Genomic DNA, 22,500 nt, shown 5'->3' with positions numbered 1-22,500 from the left:
ACAATGTTTGTAAGAAGGCCAACAGAAGCATTTGATGAATCAAGAACATATTTTATACTCCAGCCTGTGCTCCGTGCACAGTTAGTTCCCCACAATCCAGTGTTATGTTTCAAGTTTAAAAGATCTTACATGGTTTAGTTCGGACAGATACTGTTTTCTGTTTCAGTTTATTGTGAGTCATACCAGATGTCATGCAAATAAAACCTTCAAGCCGCAGGCACAACTGGCAGTGAAAGTCTTTTTTTTTTAACAGAGTTGTAAATTTTGTAATTACCTTCCAGAAGAAGTTGTGACAGCTTGCAGTGTAAATACATTGAAAACAGCATTTGGAAAGTAAACAACAAATTTAGTACAATATGGTCTACAGTTTCCCTCCTTCGAGCGACTATCTGAGGTTATGGTGAGAAGGCAGGCAGGATAGGCCACAAGTTCCCCTCATATGATTCGGAAGAAATCACCGTGTCAGCTCAAAAAGTGTGATGGCCAACTAATATGGTTATATAGTATTTTGAAACCCTAAACTGCATGCATCACCCACCTGGAACAGACAGAGAAGGTGGACAAATGTTGGGCCGAGGTTGAAATTGTCACGAGTGGTCAGACGTGCATTGCCGTTAGTGCAACGTTGTCTTTTCGACAGAAAGAGAGCATTGAGAATGAACAACTATTCTTGCTTGTGAAGGCTAGTGCCGATTTTTTTTTGTTGCTCCGATGAGGGGTTAACACCTAAAATGTCAGCTTCTCCTTGCTTCACACGGCGGTGAAGATACCTCAATAAACGTCCTGTTCATATCATCCTGGAGACTTTTTAGTCTTGTGGATACTGATGACGTTCAGCCAACATCGGTACAACGTTGGGACAACGGACCAACGTTCAACTGACGATTACATTTACGGCCCAAAAGAATAACCACTGTGCGGCTTACGTTGGTGCATTGGATTGCTGGACACCTTGGTGGTGCCTGCTTCCAGCAGTCGACAGTGTACCCCGTGCAGTCTGTAATCAACACTGCACGGGGTCACTCGGCATCATATTTTTTCAAAAAGTGCATTTGTTCATTAAAAAAAAAAGTACAGTGTTAAACAAGAACGACTGCACTGTGGTGCACAACCTGTGCCAAAATCTAGTCACGGGCTGATTGGGAAACGTGCATTGAAAGCGCTCCTAAAACATTAACTCAAAACCTTCCACCCATCTCTCCCTCTGCCACGGTTATATCAGAACAAGTTGATTTGTCACACAGTCACGGACCATTAAAAAATTACGCAACACTATTTTTATAGGGAGGCGTGTACCATGTGTGCCAACAGGCTTGATTAAATGTTACTAATAATTTTTGACATTGATTAGATTTTTATGGGTCCCTAATCGTGAGGAACACTCGACCCAAACAAAGCCAATGGAAATCTGACGCAACAAACGAGAGGTACATAATCAGCAGAGGCCTACAGGCCTGAAGTCTTCAGCCCACCAGAAAACCAAGATGGCGGCCATATTATTTTGTTTGGGTGCTATGGTTGGTCAGGTCAAGCGACAAATGTGGGTGGAGTCCAGCAGCTGTCTGACCAATGGGTGCATGGTTCAAAAATGGACCCCCCCCCACAAGAACAGCAACAACCATGTGGAGCTCTTGTAGACGTGCGACACGCCACAGGTAAAAATGCACTGCTTAGAAAACAAAGAAGCAATATGTAAACTTTTTCTTAATTTTACTGTTTTTATTGATGTGCACGGAGAGAGCCGTTGTGAGACATGAACCATTTTTATGTGTACAATAGATAACCCACGTTGTTATTTTGGCTGATGGTGTTCCTGTCAGAAAATCTGCCACATTTGTCAGTCCTGCACTTGATTTGGATGTAAATGTTGTATTGGTTGTGACTGTAGTCAAAGGTGTTGGTGCTTTAATAAAGTGGTGTTCATATCTACATAAAGTGGTCCTGATTTACGAGGATATACATGTACAGCTATTATGCCATTGATGTTTGAAAAATTTGTCTTTTCTCATTACAGTCATATGTCAGAAATTATGTCTGGTGTTGGCTTAGTGGTTAGCGTGGCTGGCTTGGGATCTTGGGGTCCTGAGTTTGAGCCCTGCTGGCTGCTGAATTAACATCAGGTGGGGTTGACTCAGCCTGTAATCCTTCTGAGGTTGGTGAAATGAGCACCATTGTACTGGTATCGGGGCACAGCATCAGTGGCATAGTTGTGCCCCAACAAAATGAGAAGAAGAAGAAGAAGAAGAAGAAGAAGAAGAAGAAGAAGAAGAAGAAGAAGAAGAAGAAGAAGAAGAAGAAGAAGAAGAAGAAGAAGAAGAAGAAGAAGAAGAAGAAGAAGAAGAAGAAGAAGAAGAAGAAGAAGAAGAAGAAGAAGAAGAAGAAGAAGAAGAAGAAGAAGAAGAAGAAGAAGAAGGAGAAGGAGAAGGAGAAGGAGAAGGAGAAGGAGAAGGAGAAGAATTGAAATGACCTGAATGCAATGGTTCTTTGGTTAATTTCATTTAATCACCCGTTTAAATGCAATACAATCAACACTACAAATCCCAAACCAAATTGACCCTACCAACCAAGGTCAGCCTACCATTTTCCCAATACTCCCCACTGCTGCAAACTATATTTTCTACATCTCTTCAAACCAAAATCTTACCTCCAATATAATTAGCCTACCATCGTTATCAATGGACAACACAAACATTCTGCTTATATGGTCCCTCACAATTTGGGTAGAATATAGTAAGAGCATGAGCTGGTGCAACAATAAAGTGGAACAATAGGAATTGCTTGTCCATGCACCTTTGTGGATTCATTGTACACATCTAATCTCCTGAGAAACCTGTGCTTTTTTCAACTAAGTATAAACAGATAAAAGTTTGAACATCATCATGAATAAACAATGATGAAAATGATATAAACTGTAAGCTGTCAAAAGTTCTCATAAAATAATGTGTCATCCACTCGCCTCGAAGCTGTCTCAGCCTTGGTTTGAATCCTGACCCAGCTATAAACTGTCATCTCGGTGTTTCACAGGCAGGGTAATTCATCAATGTGTGTGCCATCCCTCGGATCGACGTTAAACTGGACATCCAATCTGCCGGCATTTGTTGGTGAACATTAAAGATCACATCATAGTGTCCTTCGTGAGGAGGAGAGCTATCGCTATCCCACGGTGTTCATGGCCAAATTCCAAATTCCTGTGCTAACATACAGAGGGCATTGCATCAGTAGCACAGCTGTGTCCTCAACCAATGATGCTACCCTTCAGCCTTGTGCTGCATGAAAAAGCAGGTGTACCAGCCATCAAGATGCTTAAATGAATCAAAGTACTATGCTGAACACGACTCCACGCAGCAGGAGCAGAAGGGTTTATGCAACATTAAATCCAGAAATCTTTGGAGATCTGATCAATGACTAGATGTAATTATTATTATTATCATTATTATTATTTTGTATGCAGCCTGTGCCTGCTGGTTGCATCATTGAAGAGAACACGGCTGTGCCATTAATGCAGTGCCCCCTGCTTCCAGGAAGCTGGTACTCATTTTTCTGACCTGGGAAGGATGACAAACTGAGTCAACCCACCTGGTGTTATTTATCGGCATGAAAGGGTATCAAATTCAACACTCAAAGATCTTAAGCCTGCCATCCTTCACGGTTAAGCCAACAGCAGGCTCATCAGATGTAATGAAAGCTGTGTTGACCTCAAGCTTCATGCATCTGGTTGTGATTAGCACCACTGCCAAGCAAATATGAAATCTTTTTTGGAAATACTTTCAAAACTCCCATCATTATAATAAAAATGATGACGTCAAAAGGCATAGCCAATTGATGTTGCCATTGACATCTTCATGACAAAAACTTCTGAAGTGGGACGATCACATCCTGAGTTGTTTCTCAGAGGTTTTGTTGATCTGTATAATTTACAACATGCTGCTTGGTTCTTCCCTCTATTCGTGTGGTCCGATCGAATCCGAGACACATTTGCGCCTCCGTCCATCTCGGATGTCTCATTTTCTGTGAGTGATTGATGGTCAGAGTGTTGGGCACATAGGTGTGATGTGCTGAATAATCCTTTCCATTTTCTGGACTATTCATTGTCAGGCAATGTGTCCTAGCAAGGATCATTGAATTCATGGATCCATTTCATTTTTATCCTCAGCAAAACACATTCAATATGTTGTGCATCGCTTTAAGTTTCCACCATTTATTGCACTGATACTCGACAATGGACTCCTTTACATTTATCATGGGTCCTGGTTCTGGTGGTAAGCCTTGTGCCTTGCTGAAAACTCACGATGTCGCTTACGTAGAATTGCAAGCTGGCCTTCCAGTCCGTGTTCTCTGCAAATAAAAGGGATTACCAAACTGTAATAGCATCAACAGCATCTGTATCCACCTATTTTCACTTTCTCAACTTCTCATCACAAAAAATAATATCTGTGCACAATAGGAATTTGAACTGTACATGTAATCTTTTGGAGAGAGAGAGAGAGAGAGTTTAAAATAATATTCCTAAACTATGAAGATGAGGCATGCTCATTAATTGGCCCAACACGTCCTTGTGGAACACGATTTGAATTTTTTTTTTTTTTCGCTTAAAAACTAGTTGATCAGTTATAAATACAGTACTCAAAAATTAAAAAATCAACCCACCCAACAAACTATTGTTGTTTTTGCAATTATCATTGTTATACTACCATATTCCATGTAAAGGGGGGTGAAATTCACAAAATTTGGGAACCATTTTTTTGAGGCTTGAAACCACTTATTTTGGGCTGACAGGATGGCCTAAAGGTAAGCACACTTGCCTCTAAGCTGTCTAGCCTGAGTTTGAATCTTGGCCCAGCTATGAACTGTCATGCGGTGTTTTACAGGCAGGGCGATTCATCAATGTGTATGTGCCGTCCCTCGGATGGACGTTAAACGGGCGTCCTATCTGCCAGCATTCGTTGGTGGACGTTAAAGATACCACGGTGTCCTTCGCGAAGAGTCAGCGAGTTATTACCCGCACCATGGCCAAATTACAAATGGCTGCTCTTACCAGCAGAGGGCATTGCATCAGTGTCATAGTCACGCACTTAGTTAAGTTACATTAAGTTAATGGTAAGATTTAATAATACAGAGCCTCACTAAGGAATAGAGATTACAGTTGCTCTGAGAACGAGCGCAGACTCACTCCCATACATGGAATGGTTCAAGAACAGGGGTGGCTCTGGTGAAATGAATGCACAACCCCTGAGAACAGTGGGTCTCAATTTATTTATTTTTAATCTAGATGACCATCTCTCCTTTGATTTAGCTCTCTCTGCCCTCAGCATTCTGATCTTCTCCCAACAATTCCAGGATATACATATGCCTTCTTCCAGTAACCCCCTCCTGGTTAAATATCCAAAATCCAAACTGAGTGCACACCTCAAACTTTTTGTTCCTCTTTACTACCATTTGTGGAACTGCCTTTTTGAGTGTTCAATCACACTCTTCCCTCCAGGGCTTCAAGGTTAATGTGTTTCCTACACTCTCCTCTTTGACTGTTTATTCATTCCTTTGCTTGGGTCCAATTGTGGCCCCAATATGTTCTCCTGCCAGTAAGTTTCATTTTTACCCTGACATCTCACTTATCCAAGTGCTTCGATTTTCTTTCAAAAAATAAAAACAATAAATACATTAGAACGTGTATACCCAACTTTACAGTGTCCTTAAAAAAAACAAGTGCTAAAATGAATTGCTAAAACTTGCACCACCAGGACACCTTGTATGTACTAGTCTTGAGATTGGCATTATTCCCAACAAATTGAGCTTTAATTCTCCTCTCCCATGGTCATACCTTCATGGTATATCCTTCATATTTAAACATAATGTGCAAAACAGAGCGGGCCGAATTTACGAAAGGCATTTAGCGAGCGTCTTGCTAACACACACCTCACCCTTAAACGCTGACAAAAACATCGTTGTATGTGCACAGCCAAATCACCCTTATAAATAGCAATTTACGAAGGGAGATTAACATATATTTAGTTGTGCGTGTCTCAATAGCCGATTAGCCGGTGAAACACAGCACTTATCTCCAACATCCAAGAGAAATGATGTACTTGCATAGAATCGCAGCACCACTGACAACTGTTGGAGAGGATTCAGTGCATTGCTCCTCATAGTAGGTTGATCCAGGTCATCAAACACTATATTCAGCAGCGAACGAAATGACTCCTTTGAGAGTCTAACTCTGGACAAATTTGATATTGTCATACTTCTCCAGAGGATTGCATCTATCCTCAAAGATTCTCAATGCAGGTTGGTGAACTGCCCTATTCCTTTCCTCTTCTGCCTCCTCTTCAGCTAATTCAAGCACTCCTAACGCATCCATATTCACCGTCAAGTAAACTACGAATTATAAGCCATGCAATTCTTATACCTCCCTTTACTATAGTTATTCTGCAGACTACTGTAATTACAACTCTAATCAACTATAGTTTTAACTCTCGTATGAAGGAGTAATTCTCTGCAGACTGTAATTACAACTGTAATCAACTATCGTTTTAACTCTAGTATGAAGGAGTAATTCTCTGCAGATGACTGTAATTACAACTGCAATCACTTCAGTTACCAGCAATCCTGACTGCAGTACATAAACCACAATAGCATAACATATAGTGATTCTATAGTTAACTTAAACTAGCCTGGTGTTGGCTTAGTGGTTAGGGTGGCGGCTTGGGATCCTAGGGTCCTGAGTTCAAGCCCCGTTGGCCGTTGAATTAAAAAAAAAAACACCAGGAGGTTGATTCAGCCTGTCATCCTTCTGAGGTTGGCTGAATGAGCACCAGTGTACTGGTAATGCGGACACTGCATCAGTGGCATAGCCTTGTCCCAACCAATGATGCAACCAGCAGCCACAGGCTGCACTCAATGAGAGACAGAGAGACAGAGAGACAGAGAGACAGAGAGACAGAGAGACAGAGAGACAGAGAGAGTAAACTGCCAGGAAATATGTGAGAGTACAAATGCAGTTCAAACTACTGTATACCTTTTTTCCTAACACTTGCTTCAAGGCCTTAGACATGCGCTCACCGACGTGAAAAGTTTCTTTGTTATTTAAACGCTTGTGATTAGGTTTTGATCCGCATTAGATACTCACTCTTCGGCGATTGGCGATTAACTTTGAACGGGTGATCATCGCATGATTAGCGAGTCTACACGCGTCTAACTCTTAGACGCCTTTCATAAATTTGGCCCAGCATGTTTATATTCATTTCCAGTAGTGGTGCTATGACGTGCATGAAAAGTGGTTGTTGAACATGTGTTCCTGCCACGAGTATGAAGAAAGATGAACAACTCTACCGGAACCGTTGCTGAGTTTCCATGTAAAACTGATGAGCTTCTTTATTTTGTTCCAAGATGTAACGTTGATTCACCTCCTGCAGCTTCCTGTAAAGAGATGGCACACACCCGAAAAAGGTTGCAACAATGTTTGAACCTTCCTTCGTGTTACCATCCCAATAAAGATAGGAAATAAATTTGCAATTCCAATGTGGAACATTCTCCAAGGAGACTCTCACAAGAAACTATTTTTCCCTCCTCCCCCCCCCCACCCCACATTAGGTTGAGGAGATGTTGGCCAGTATTTCACCAGATTTCAATGCCTACCCCAGATGCCCCAAGGGAATCAAGAGTCAACCACACTGCAGAGCTCAATCACACGTACAGGTTAATCCCAAAAGTTGTGACCCCACAAACAGATTAGATATAGTACCAGTGAGAAACTGTATTCAAGTCCCATTATTCTCCGGCAATGCCCAATTAAATGCTATTTTGAAGAAATCAAATTTTGTTTTTACCTGTGCACTGAAGGTGGACGGAGGTTATGTTTTCACCCGTCTGTTTGTGGGCAGGACATCTCAAAAAGTTATGGACGGATTCGGTCGAAATTTGGTGGAGAAGTTGTGTGCTCAACAAGGAAGAATTGATTAAATTTTGGTGAAGATCCGGATGCTTGAATTTTTAAAAGTGATTCTTCACCATTGAAAGATCAGGCCAAAAACATTTCCAGCAGTATGATATATTCAAAAAGTTGTGGACAAGTTCTGACAAAACTTGGTGGATGTGTAGGGTAGGTGACAAGAACAAGCAGATGACATTTTGGTTGCGCTCCGGATGCAGATCCAGCCCATCAGTGAGATACCAAACGTAAGCTATTCAGCCTGGTGGAGGAATGCGCTCTACCGAGTGTCGTTCTATTTTTGTGGGGGCATAAACACTTCCCTACACCCACTAAGTAATGGGGACTGGTCAGTTCCAAAATGCTCTCCTGCACAATTTGTTATACACTATTTAACTCATGCAGAGGCAGTGCAACAGTATCAATTTTGACATCAACACCACCAATACTTTGAGCTGTTTAGTCTGGGTTTCATTCTCAGCCTGACTACAAACTGCCAGGTTGGTACTTTACAAGCCATCCCTCAGATGCACATTAAACAGTGGAGTCATCTGCTCACACAAGTTGGTGGACATTAAAGATCCCATGACGTCTTTGGACGAAGGCTGGGTGGGTTATTGCCGACACCAAACAAACAGCCACGTGCTGCACGCAAATTTAGGTATGAATGAACTTTGCCCTTGAGCCTTACTTCATCTATTCTTTTTCTTGTCCACTGCTCCCTCTTTTCCATCACCCCCATTCTGCTCCATGTTGGACCTTGTCTTTCAATTCTTCCTCATTAGTATGCAGCACAAGGCTGTGGGGTAGCAACACTGGCTGAAGGTGTGGCTGTGCCGCTGATGTCCTCTGTTGGTTAGAGCAGGAATTTGGAATTTGTTCAGGGTGCCGGTGATAGCTCGCCCACTCTTCACGAAGGACACCATGGGGTCTTTAACGTCCACCAATGAATGCTGGTGTTGGCATAATGGTTGGAGTGGTGGGCTTGGGATCCTAGGGTCCCGAGTTCAAATCCCACCCAGCTGTTGAATTAATACCAGGTGGGGTTAAATCGGCCTGTCATCCTTCCGAGGTCGGCAAAATGAGTGCCAGCTTGCTGGTATCCTGTGTCGGAGTGGCGACCCGTCCAGGATTGTGCCCAATAGCCGAGGAGACTGTTGAGGCAGCACCAACGCTCTGTACAGATTATGGTCCCATTGGATGGATGGATGGATGGATGGAATGAATGCTGGCAGATGGGACTCCTGTTTAACGTCCATGTGAGGGACAGCACACATTGATGAATCACCCTGCCTGTGAAACATCGGGATGACATTTTATAGCTGCGTCAGGCTTCAAACCTAGCTTGACAGCTTAAAAGCAAGAGTGCGTACCTCGAGGCCATCCTCTCAGCCTTCGTCTTTCAATTAAAAAGGACAAAATGTTTTTCACCTTACCAATGCAAAAGCTTGTAAAGTGTCTGCAACATAAATTCGCTATTCGGGCTCAACCTTCCTTTTATATTATTTGATCAACTGTGATTGTATATAAAATAGTACATATATAACAAAATCACCAACAGCAAATTAGTCACAGGTGTAGGTCTTGAGATTACCTATAACCCAAGTATTGCAATAACATGCTAACAGCCATAATGAAGATGCAGCCACCGACTATTTGTCCAGCTCGGTTGTTTTTCCGTTCACTCTTCCTGGCCTGCTGCAGGTGTTGCCAGTAGCGCATCTCCTCCTGCCATGCTTGCTCTCTCCATTCTCTGCACAAGGTGTCAGGAAGTCACATTAACCTGTGCTTTGGTTTGCATTCAGACACATGACATACAGTAACAAATTAATTTATGACCATAAGGGTCATGGGAACAATTCTGTAATTACAAGAGGGGAAGGAGCTGGGAGAAGGGGGTGGGGTTGGAGGGTGTAAATTGAGAAATTTCAAGTTGGAAAAAATTAAGGAAATCTTGAAGTCGGAGGAATGAGAGGGGAGAGGATAAAATAAATAAATCTTGCCATCATTGCATTCCTAATATTGTAAATAGTTGTCCATTAAAGTGGCATAATACATGATTATACTGTGACGAAAAGGACGGATTAAAGAAAAAACAAATAAATAAATATTCTCCCAATTCCAGGCTAAACTATAACTGCACTTGGTAAAGCGCATACCTTCCACCAAGCTGAACAATTTACATTTTGTATCCCACCAATTGGCCAGATCTGCATCCGGACCTGAACCAAAATCTAAATCGGCTTGTTCTTGTCACGTACCCAATTCACCCACCATGTTTCGTCTGAATCCTTCCATAACTTTTTGAGATATCGCACAAATCCTCAATGTATTCATCTCACTGTGAATACAAAATACCATTATACATTCCAGTTAAAGGTGGAGTTTTAAGGATGCTATTCAAAATACAACACCAAGCTTACTGTTCTGAGTTTGTGCTGGTTTTGTCTTTCCAAACATGCACTCTGGTGGTCCACGTTTCGGATGTGCGATGTGGGGAAGATGGGAAGGCGTTGAGATCCTTGAAATTGAGGTCATACAGATGACGTCGTTTTATGTGGCCGAGCACACTGTGTGCTTCATTGAGCTGCACAAACTGAGCGTGCAAAGCTGGGTTATTGGGGTCACGGTCAGGATGAAGCTGGAAGGGAGAACAAAGAATAAAATTAGCAATGTCACACGTATTTATGGAACACGCAAAGTCACAGGTGACCTTGATTTCAAATTTGAGAAAGAAGTACCGGATCAGGAAATCGAGAACGTAACAATATCTTGATTTCAATACTGTATTGATCAATTTTTTTTTCATTAGTGTACATTGGCGAGACTCATGTGAGAGCTAACACACAACGCACAGCAAGGGGGGCATGAGGCAAGAGGGGCGGGAGTGGGAAGGACAAAAACAGTGGGAACAGAGACATTAGGAGATCTGTGGAAGGGAGAGGGATGGGGCGGGGAACACAGGGTATACAAGATGGACACTAAAGGGACTTTCAGGAAGGAAAGCAGGGAATTTGAAGGAGGTGGGTTTGGGGTGGATTAACAGGGGTAGAAAAGATCAAGGTTTTGGATGGGGGAGGATAAGAGGTGGTGGTGAACGGCTGTTTTGAAGGCCTGGAGGGAAGAATGGGATTGAAGAGAGTGAGGGAGTTTATTACAAAGGCGGGAAAAAAGAGGAATGAAAGAGTGAAGGTGGGCAGTGATTAGCGAGGAATCGCTCTAAACATTTCAGGATGTCTGAACAAGAATGCTTACCGTTTTAATACCTCTGCACCCTGTCATGGCCTTGGCCTTCCGATAAACCTCAAGTGGTTATTTAGATTTCAAACAAAATTCTTTATGCTAAATCTTTGGTGATGAACTCCAAATTTACTCTGCAAATCGATTCCTGCAACTTAGTTTTGGTAACAATGAGCACGTTAGAAAACAGCACCTTTTTAGACAGTTTGAAGAAAGCTTCTTTTATTTCCTCTTTTGAAGCATGAACTGGTACTCCAAGCACCTCATAATGTGTCTGCGGTCTTGAATGCATGAGGGAATGAAAATCAATGCAACATAATACAATATAATAGGGAGATAGAGAGAGAGATAGAGAGAGAGATAGAGAGAGAGATAGAGAGAGAGATAGAGAGAGAGATAGAGAGAGAGATAGAGAGAGAGATAGAGAGAGAGATAGAGAGAGAGATAGAGAGATATAGAGATAGAGATAGAGAGATAGAGAGATAGAGATAGAGAGATAGAGATAGAGAGATAGAGATATAGAGATAGAGATATAGAGATAGAGATAGAGAGATAGATAGAGAGATAGAGAGAGAGATAGAGATAGAGATAGAGATAGAGAGAGAGATAGAGATAGAGAGATAGAGATAGAGAGATAGAGAGATAGAGATATAGAGATATAGAGAGAGAGATATAGAGATAGAGATAGAGAGATAGAGAGATAGAGATAGAGAGATATAGAGATATAGAGAGATAGAGAGAGAGAGATAGAGAGAGAGATAGAGATAGAGATAGAGATAGAGATAGAGATAGAGATAGAGATAGAGATAGAGATAGAGAGATAGAGAGATAGAGAGATAGAGAGATAGAGAGATAGAGAGATAGAGAGATAGAGAGATAGAGAGATAGAGAGATAGAGAGATAGAGAGATAGAGAGATAGAGAGAGAGAGAGAGAGAGAGAGAGAGAGAGAGAGAGAGAGAGAGAGAGAGAGAGAGAGAGAGAGAGAGAGAGAGAGAGAGAGAGAGAGAGACAGACAAACATTGAGAGAGACCAGCAAATACTTGCATTGAATACAATTCAAAAGTAAGAAATCTCAAAGAAAAAAAAACAACAAAACTATCATTGTTCTAAAAGAAAGTCTTCACTGGATCGTACAAAGGATCATTGCACAAAAGGAGCAGGATCAGGATGTATCAGTCATGTCAAATTGCAAAAGTTTACGTCGACATGAGTCTTGGCCAATAATGTTTTGGACATAATGTCAAAAAAAAAAAATTACCTTTATAGGCAACAAGGAGCTGAGAGTCAAAGGTGGTATGAGGAATAGATCTGTGTAATATGAAAGCTAAATCTTGAACGAGTTTTGAAATATCGCTACACAAGCCGAGTTATCAAGATGGTTGCCATGGCAACATAATTCAGCCAATCACAGCCATGATCTAATCAGCTTGAGATAATGTCACGAGGAATCAATCGACATCTCAAGGGGGTGGGGATGGGCCAGGCATCTGCCTTGGGGATGGACAGACGGAGGCCTCAGGAGCACTGGCGGAAAGTTGACGCAGCGACACGCTGCTCAGGCGCATGCTCCCATACCTGACCTGACCTGAAAAGATATCTGCAATATGACAGAAAAATGTTCAACGGTTTTTGAAATATCACATACACAAAAGTATATGGACGGATGATCGGTCAGTTGGACGGAACTCATTTTAACGTGTCCGACTTTGTCGGAGGGGTGGGGGACGAATTGATGCACAAGTCAAAGGAAGTTGGGAAGCAAGTCGAGAGAGTTGAAGAAATCGGAAGAGAAAGTGACAGCACATGTACTATAATGTAATCGGTAGCCTTTGCACAAGAGACCTGGAGTGAAGTCGGCGATTGCTCACGTTCACACTGGTCCTGCACACACACAGCCAAGCCAGTGGTCCTCGTGCCAAGTCGAGCATTGCTGAATAAAGTGTGATGAGTATCCCAGCATGGTATTCATTGAGAGGAATGAACCTGGTTCCTCAATGTGAACGTCTGAGGAGTTTTGGGTAATAGAAAAACCAGATTAAAGAGCAAACTATTCGCTAACAACAAAGAAGTGCAAATATAATGCATAACTTAGAGGTCTGACTAATCCACCGTGGGGATCAGTTCAATATTTGTTCCCAATAATCAATTAATAGACCGAGATTAATTTCACCAATCACTAAAAAAAAAAAGAGAGTTCATAGAACACCTTACCCTTGTGCAGTCTTGACAAACAAAGACGTGGACGTGGTCTATGAGCGGAAAATTTGATTGGTCGTGACAACGTAAAATGCCGTAACACTATTTTGTTCGAGTACTGCTAAACGGAAGGGTTTTGAAAGTGCCGATGAAGGTGATTTGCGTTCTACAGTGTTCAAGTATATCATTCGATTGAAATAAAATAAAGATTTTTAAAGGTTGTATAATTTTTTTTTTTTGAAGTTTACTGTCGTTGCTGCAGAGACTTTGACACCACCTTCTTATTTACAATTAGTCATTCGTGCCTGTTGTTTGTGTCCTTTATGACGTCCTTAAAAACAGTAACTTTCCTGTTTGGAATGATTTTCAATTTTGTTTGACTGCCAGACAGGCAGACAGAGTAAATCTTTTTTTTTTTTTTTTTAATCTCACTCCTCTATACACATGCGTGATCGGGACGAATTCAGAGCCAAAGTACCGCGGAGCTACGGGTTCGGTTTCCAATTCATGTTCTGATTTGTGCTGAAAAGAAAACACTCAATTGGAATAAGGTTGTTCCTCAATCATCTGACATTTGTAAACAGATGGAGAGACAAAGAAAGTGAACCAATCTCTTAACCCGGCTTTTCACTTTGTGTGTGCGGGGTTTAAAAAAAGAAAAACACCAAAAAAAACTTTAAAAAAACGGGTGTATATCTGACCAATAACCGAATGTCGTGCAAGTCTGATGTCAGTCCCACGTAAACTTCTGGAGTTCATCAAAGATCATATTGTCGCGGGGGTGGCCGGCCCAAATTAACCCCCCAACCCAAAATTTATTGGAACCAGGCGGTTAACACCGACAGCCCCTAGACGACCGAGCGGTTCCTTCTTAAGAGGACGCGGACACGTTGATAGATTTCAACACATGCTCCAAGGATATGGCAGAGGGCAATAGCGGACGGCGAAGGAGTACTCGGAATGGAGGACGGAAGGAGGATTACGGAGAATGGAAGAGATACACAGGAGCACTGCACCAGGACAACACGAGGGGGTTTAATCTACAAACCCACGACAATGACACAAACAGTTTCTTCAAAAAGGAATACATTTAATGAACATACACAAATATTTACAAAGACGATAATGTAAAAGTTAATAATATCAATAATAAATAAATAACACCTACGGTCGAGGCCTCGCATACGGACACAAATTCAGACAAAAGGGTAAAAAAAAAAATGAAAATAACCCCACCCTCTCCCCCTTTTTAAGTACACTGGTACTCAGCTTAGGCCAGAGCTGATCTCCAATCGAACCCGGAATGGAGGCGCTTCCACCAACACGTGCACACACACGCAGGCAAAATGGCACTTCTCTAGTCGCAGGGCAGACGTACGCCGGCTCAAAAACGTGCCAGCCTTCTTTTTCCAAAGGTGCCACCTACCTCGTGTGGTCCTCACACCAACCTCGTGTGTGCACTCTGCCGAACTCCTGTCCTTTCCAGACGAAAGCCTTTAGTCCGAGTGTTGGCCAGAAAAGCGTGCATTAGGGTCCGCACAATGTTTTTCTGCATTTTTGAGATCACCAGACCATCTGAATGAATATTCCGATTGATGCCACTCTGGCACCCTTGAGCATTTTTGTGGAAACCCATTAATATACAAATTAGCGGTAGCCATTGTCGAAATTACTATTTTTCTTAATATCTCCAGAAGTAAGCATCCAAACAGCCTGGTTGAGGTGTCTACACCCATGTTTTTAGGGTCACTGGTCATGATAAACCCACCTAAAATTTGACAACATTGAAATTTAGCTCATTAATATGCAAATTAGCAAAACCCTACCCCCTGAATTTGTCTGCATTATATATATATATATATATATATATATATATATATATATATATATATATATATATATATATATATATATACATATGAACATTTGATTTACACAGGAATGTCTTCTTTTGTTCATGTTGTTAGCTGCTTTCATTGCATACTGTCACATTGTTGAATCTGTATGAATAATAAAGTGATCTCTATTCACAAAGACTGAAGTGTTTTTTTTCTATCTATATGTCTATTTACCTACATTTTCAATAATGGCGACTGCTAATTTGCATATTAATGAGCTAAATTTCAATGTTATCAAATTGTAAGTTGGTTTATCATGACCAGTGACCCTAAAAACATGGGTTTGGACACCTCATCCAGGCTGTTTGGATGCTTACTTCTGGAGATATTAATAAAAATTGTTAATTTGATAATGGCGACTGCTAATTTGCATATTAATGAGCTAAATTTCAATGTTGACAAATTTTAAGTGGGTTTATCATGACCAGTGACCCTAAAAACATGGGTGTAGACACCTCAAACAGGCTGTTTGGATGCTTACTTCTGGAGATATTAAGAAAAATAGTAATTTTGACAATGGCTACCGCTAATTTGTATATTAATGGGTTTATATGAAAATGCTCAAGGGTGCCAGAGTGGCATCAATCGGAATATTCATTCAGATGGTCTGGTGATCTCAAAAATGCAGAAAAACATTGTGCGGACCCTAATGCACGGTCATCTTGAAAAATGGTGTTTGACATCCGGACTATTCCACAAACACCACGGGCAATCCACCTGCCTGTCCTGTGTCTGCAATCACTCCCCTCTTGCCCCATGCAGTAGGAACTAGAGTGTACGCGGTGCAGTGGGACGCAAGAAGCACGCGGGCCACCATCTACTCCGCTTTATTGCGCGACCAGAAGCACATTCCTGCCACCCCTAGCGGGCGAGGCATGATATACGAAAACCCAATCACGTGATACAGCACACTCCTCCCCTCGTAAAATCTTGACTTCAACATCTTGACAAACGACTCAGCTTGGCCATTCGTCTCAGGATGATACGGTGCGGACCTTAGGTGTCGAATACCATTCTGGCGCATAAACTCATCAAATATACCCGCGATGAACTGCGGACCATTATCAGAGACCAGGATCTCCGGCAACCCTTTATTAGCAAAGATCGTCCGCAGCTTCTCTACTGTAATGTTTGCTGATGTATGCTGCATTACTACAACCTCCGGCCATTTAGAGAATGCATCGATCACAATCAAAAACATTTTGCCATTAACCGGTCCCGCAAAATCTACATGGACCCTCTGCCAAGCTCGGTCTGGCACAGGCCAGAGACCCGAAGCTCGACGCGGGTTATCAGCATCTGTCTGGCACGTGGCGCAACGCTTAACCAACTGCTCAATGTCTTTGTCCAACCCCGGCCACCACAACAGGCTACGAGCAAGACTCTTGGTCTTCACGATGCCAAGGTGACTGACATGCAGCTCATCCAAACACCGCTGCCTGAACTTTGGTGGAATCACGGTCCTCATCCCCCACATTACGCACTGTTGGACCAACGACAGCTCCGCTGCACGTGACGTCAAAGGTTGAAATGCCGGTGTCGAAGGCAGATCGCTCCAATTCCCCGTAGAAATCGCCTGGACGACTCGGGCAAGCACCGGATCACGAGCCGATTCCACCGCGACCTGCCTGGCCGTGACCGGCCCGCTTTGGACCTGGCCCAGCGCGAACACATCGACCCGGTCGCTCAACTCAGACGCAGCTTGACCCTCCGCACATGGCAAGCGTGAGAGCCCGTCGCAGTTAGCATGCTTCTCGGTGCTTCGGAACTGAATATCATAATCGTAAGCACCCAGAAACAGACACCACCACTGTATTCGCGCGGCTGCTACCACCGGCACCCCGCGTTCGGGTCTCAGGATGAATTGAAGCGGTTTGTGATCCATCTGCAAAGTGAAATGCCGCCCCAGCAGGTACTGATGAAACCTCCGCACACCCCAGACGAGGCTGAGAGCCTCACGCTCAATCTGGGCATATCCGCGCTCTGCTGTGGACAGGGCCCGGGATGCAAAACAAACAGGCCGCTCGGAACAATCGTCCATCCTGTGGGAGAGCAGTGCCCCGATGCCATATGCAGAGCTGTCGCATGCCAATAGAAGCGGACGCGCAGGCTCGTAGTGCACGAGGACCGTATCCTCTGTGAGCAGCCGCTTGACGCAGTCGAACGCCGCCTGGTGTGCAGGCCCCCAAGCCCAGCGCTCGTCCTTCTTGAGCAACCGCGTTAACGGCGCAAGTTGTGAGCTGAGCCTGCGCACGAACCTTTGGTAATACTGGGCCATACCAATGAACGAGCGCAGCTGCGTCTTGTCGCGAGGCGGTGGCATGTGTTGAATCGCTTCCACCTTCCGAGGACCTTTCAACAGCCCCTCCGGCGTGATGATGTGCCCGAGGTATTCCAAGCGCTGCTTGAAGAACGCGCACTTGTCCCTGTTCAAGCGCAGGCCGCACGCTTCTAGCTTTGTCAGCACTTGGGCAATGTTCGCAAGATGCTCGTCCGCCGTTTTCCCCGCAATGAGCACATCGTCCAGGTAGGTCTGAGCGGGCAGGCCAATGCAAACCTGATCCATGGCTTTCTGCCACAAGGCTGGGGCCGAAGCAATCCCAAAACAGAGTCGGGTATATCGATAGAGTCCTTGACACGTGTTGATTGTCAAAAGCTCGCTACTCCCGGGATCCATCGGCAGGTGAAAATATGCATCATGCAGGTCTAGCTTCGTGAAGTATTGACTCCCCGCCAATCGCGCATATATTTCATCGATTGACGGCAATGGATATTGCTCCACGCTGAGCCCCGGGTTAACCGTGGATTTGAAGTCCCCGCACAATCGGACGTCTCCATTCCGTTTCAGCACCGTGACAACCGGGGTGGCCCAATCCGAGCACGACACCCGTTCGATCACTCCACAGGCCTCCAGCCTATCCAGTTCACCCTTGACCTTGTCCCGCAGGGCATACGGCACCGGACGCGGTTTACAAAACCGAGGAACCACCCCCTCCTTCAAGAAGAGTTTTGCCTCCATGCCCTTGAGTTTCCCAAGGTCGTCGCTAAACAACCCTTGATGTCTTTGAAGAATCTCCTCCAACTGATCCTCCCACTGGCTTGGCACGGGTTGCACAAGGTGAACTGCGGCCCAGTCTAGCCTGGATGCGGGCCATCCAATCTCGGCCGAGGAGAGACGGAGCGCTCCCCGCACGACGTACACCCGAGCGTGGCGACCTGGCCTTGGTACCGCACAGACACGTCTGCCATCCCGACTGGCGTTATCTTCTCGCGGGTGTACGTGAACAGCGTGAGGTTTGACCTGATAAGCTTCAAGCCGTTGAGTCTACGCGCGGTCTGCTCGCCGATGAGCGACACCGCTGCTCCCGTATCGACCTGGAACGTGATCGGCGTTTCGTTCACTTCGACTTCCACCGTCATCGGGCGCGCCACCGTCATCCACTGGGCCAATTGAAAACAGGCTCAACAACGGCCGCTGGTTCCGCCCCGAGTCGCCTCGCACATCGCCGTCCACGACCTTAACGGTGGCCGTCGCCCCACGGCACACGCGCCAAATGACCCACCTTGTGACAATTCAAACACACGTTGCCTTTACACGGGTATGCACGGCGCAGGTGTCGACCTCCACATCCCAAGCATGTCCGCGGGGTCACCCCGCCGCACGCGCGGCGACGTCCGACCCGCATCGAAGGTCGTGCGCGCGTCCCGGGGTGCTCGCGACCTCGCGTGGCCGGTGATGGCTCGAACATCCCCGCGAGTCTGCTCGACCGCTGTAGCCGTGCTGACCGCCGAGTCGAATGTAATGGTTTCATCCTTCAGCCGTAAAACCGCTGAAACCATCTTCGCATCTCGTAAACCAGCAATAAAGCGATCTCTGAGCCGAGCTGGCCGCTCCCCCGCCGTGAACTTGCAGGCCACGGAAGAACGCTTAATCCGCGCCACGAACTCAGCGACGCGTTCCTCTGCCCCTTTCGAGAGGCGATCGAACTGGAATCGAGCGAGCTGCAACGACTTCTCCGGCGCCATGTGTGCTTTCATTTTCTCCACAATGTCCCGAAACGACAGCCCGTCATCACGAGGCCTGTTCGGTGCCACTAAATCACCCAGCAGCCGATAATGCTCCGGCGAAAGCGAAGCGAGCAAGATCGACTTCTGCTTGCTCTCGTCGACCACATCGTTCGCGTGGAAATAGCATTCCAATTGCTCCGAAAACAATTCGAAGTTGTCCCCGTCGAAAACGGGCATAAGTCCGTATTCAACCATCCTCGTCAGCCAACTAGAGTGTACGCGGTGCAGTGGGACGCAAGAAGGACGCGGGCCACCATCTACTCCGCTTTATTGCGCGACCAGAAGCACATTCCTGCCACCCCTAGCGGGCGAGGCATGATATACGAAAACCCAATCACGTGACACAGCACAGGAACCTCCCACGCACTCAGCAATGCGTCCTATATCCTCCGCCTCCGGGGCGTGGCCTGCTCGCCCCAAACCCGGGATGGTGGGACCTATCCTGTTTGTTGTCGTTTCAGGGACACGTTTCCCAGCTTTATGGCCTGGCTTGCAATGTAAAAACATAGGGAAAATCACAGAGGGTAATCACGTACTGGGGGACTTATTTTTACTCCCGAAGCTAATGAACACCGCACAACCCCTCATGTTGTGACACGTAACACTTAAGCTGATAGTTTTTCGAACTTGGTTCTATCGAGATGCTTCCACTCGTCCACGAACCAAATAACCCCACACAATGCTAAACTTCCTTATTAAATCATTCCATCCACCCCTAAAACCGGGACGATATGATAGATCATCTGACCAGGAAAAATCTGTGATGAGAGAACCAATTTGGTTTTATCCCGAGGCATGCAGCACACCGCGCACAACGTCTCACCGCGTCACAGTGCACCATAAATCAAAGCGCACCATGTCACAACGCATCACAGCGCACCATGTCACAGCATCAACGTGCACATGTCACAGCACATCACAGCATCAACCTGCACATGTCACAGCACATCACAGCATCAACATGCACATGTCACAGCACATCACAGATCACACGTCACAGCTCACCGCGTCACAGCTCACCGCGTCACAGCTCACCGCGTCACAGCGCACCACGAAACAGCGCACCGCACCGCATCACAGATCACACGTCACAGCATCAACGTGCACATGTCACAGCACATCACAGATCACATGTCACAGCTCACCGTGTCACAGCGCACCACATCACAGGGCACCGCGTCACAGCGCACCGTGTTACAGTGCAAGTCAGCACACCGTGTCACAGCACACCGCGTCACAGTGCAAGTCACAGCGCACCGCGTCACTGCTCACCGCGTTACAGTGGACATCACAGCTCACCGCGTTACAGTGGACATCAAAGCTCACCGTGTTACAGTGGACATCACAGCTCACCGCGTTACAGTGTACGTCACAGCGCACCGCGTTACAGTGGACATCACAGCTCACCATGTTACAGTGGACGTCACAGCTCACCGCGTTACAGTGCATGTCACAGCGCACCATGTCACAGCTCACTGCTTTACAGTGGACATCACAGCTCACTGCGTTAAGTGGACATCACAGCTCACCGCCTTACAGTGAACATCACAGCTCACTGCGTTACAGCTCACCGCATTACAGTGGACATCACAGCTCACCGCGTTACAGCTCACCGCATTACAGTGGACGTCACAGCTCACCGTGTTACAGTGCACGTCACAGCGCACCGCATCACAGCTCAGCGTGTTACAGCTCACCACATTATCGTGGACGTCACAGCTCACCGCGTTACAGTGCACGTCACAGCGCACCGCGTCACAGTGGGCATCACAGCTCACCACGTTACAGTGGACATCACAGCTCACCACGTTACAGCTCACCGTGTTACAGTGGACGTCACAGCTCACCGCGTTATAGTGGACGTCACAGCTCACCGCATTACAGTGCACGTCACAGCGCACCGCGTCACAGTGGACATCACAGCTCACCACGTTACAGCTCACCGTGTTACAGTGGACATCACAGCTCACCACTTTACATTGGACATCACAGCTCACCGCCTTACAGTGGACATCACAGCTCACCGCCTTACAGTGGACATCACAGCTCACCACCTTACAGTGGACATCACAGCTCACCGCGTTACAGTGGACGTCACAGCTCACCACATTACAGCTCACCGCATTACAGTGGACGTCACAGCTCACCGCGTTACAGTGCACGTCACAGCGCACCACGTCACAGCTCACCGCGTTATAGTGGACGTCACAGCTCACCGCATTACAGTGCACGTCACAGCGCACCGCGTCACAGTGGACATCACAGCTCGCCACATTACAGTGGACATCACAGCTCACCACGTTACAGCTCACCGTGTTACAATGGACGTCACAGCTCACCGCGTTACAGTGCACGTCACAGCTCACCGCTTTACATTGGACATCACAGCTCACCGCCTTACAGTGGACATCACAGCTCACCGCCTTACAGTGGACATCACAGCTCACCGCCTTACAGTGGACATCACAGCTCACCGCCTTACAGTGGACATCACAGCTCACCACGTTACAGCTCACCGCCTTACAGTGGACATCACAGCTCACCGCCTTACAGTGGACATCACAGCTCACCGCCTTACAGTGGACGTCACAGCTCACCACGTTACAGTGGACGTCACAGTTCACCGCGTTACAGTGCACGTCACAGCGCACCGCGTCACAGCTCACCGCGTTATAGTGGACGTCACAGCTCACCGCGTTACAGTGCACGTCACAGCGCACCGCGTCACAGCTCACCGCGTCACAGCTCACCGCGTTACAGCTCACCGCGTCACAGCGCACCATCCCACAGCGTCACAAACCAAATGAAGGACAGGATATCGATAAGCAACCAATCACGTTAACAAGACTCATCACAATGAAGCACTTTGGTATTTACCAAACAACCTTTGGCTTTACACACAATTTCGGCGCGAAATTCCTGTTTGAAGTCCCATCGAGTTTGTATATACTGTATACAAACATGGACACCGTTGTGTGTTCGAATAACAAACGAGATGAAAACTCACGTTTCCTTACTGTGAGGCATCCATGGGACTCCGTCTGCGCATCACCGGATTCACTGAACTATCACCGCTTCCTCGTTGTTTAACCTCGTTAGAGCAGATGTAATGATCCCATTTCTCAATATCGAACATTGTTTGGAAATCATCAGTATCTACTGTAAAGTTTGT

General features: G+C 45.6%; 1 protein-coding gene across 9 annotated transcripts in view; it reads right to left on the bottom strand.

Annotated features, from left to right (window-relative positions):
- Nucleotides 1-1,698: 1,698 nt before the first annotated feature.
- Nucleotides 1,699-22,500, bottom strand: part of LOC147022874 (dnaJ homolog subfamily C member 4-like) — a 20,950-nt gene continuing 148 nt past the window's right edge. The window contains exons 1-7 of one of the 9 annotated variants that reach the window (XM_085887780.1): nucleotides 22,336-22,500; nucleotides 13,009-13,170; nucleotides 11,358-11,445; nucleotides 10,348-10,565; nucleotides 9,578-9,677; nucleotides 7,327-7,413; nucleotides 1,699-4,335 (exon numbers count right to left, since the gene is read on the bottom strand). The exon at nucleotides 22,336-22,500 is cut by the window's right edge and continues 89 nt beyond it. In XM_085887780.1, the coding sequence (XP_085743906.1) occupies nucleotides 7,369-7,413; nucleotides 9,578-9,677; nucleotides 10,348-10,565; nucleotides 11,358-11,445; nucleotides 13,009-13,094 (537 nt within the window). In that variant the 5' untranslated portion in view covers nucleotides 13,095-13,170; nucleotides 22,336-22,500 and the 3' untranslated portion in view covers nucleotides 1,699-4,335; nucleotides 7,327-7,368. Of the gene's footprint in view, nucleotides 4,336-7,326; nucleotides 7,414-9,518; nucleotides 9,678-10,347; nucleotides 10,566-11,357; nucleotides 11,446-13,008; nucleotides 13,171-21,175; nucleotides 21,195-21,994; nucleotides 22,141-22,335 lie in introns of those variants that run through there. The other 8 variants (XM_085887774.1, XM_085887772.1, XM_085887773.1 and 5 more) reach the window with 8 other exon arrangements.

This window comes from Eptatretus burgeri, chromosome 7 (genome assembly GCF_056783735.1).
Source record: "Eptatretus burgeri isolate ZD-2024b chromosome 7, Ebu_testis_v1, whole genome shotgun sequence".
Classification (NCBI taxonomy): domain Eukaryota; kingdom Metazoa; phylum Chordata; class Myxini; order Myxiniformes; family Myxinidae; genus Eptatretus; species Eptatretus burgeri.
The sequence above is the reverse complement of the archived record's forward strand: the minus strand, read 5'-3'. Positions and strand labels throughout refer to the sequence as shown.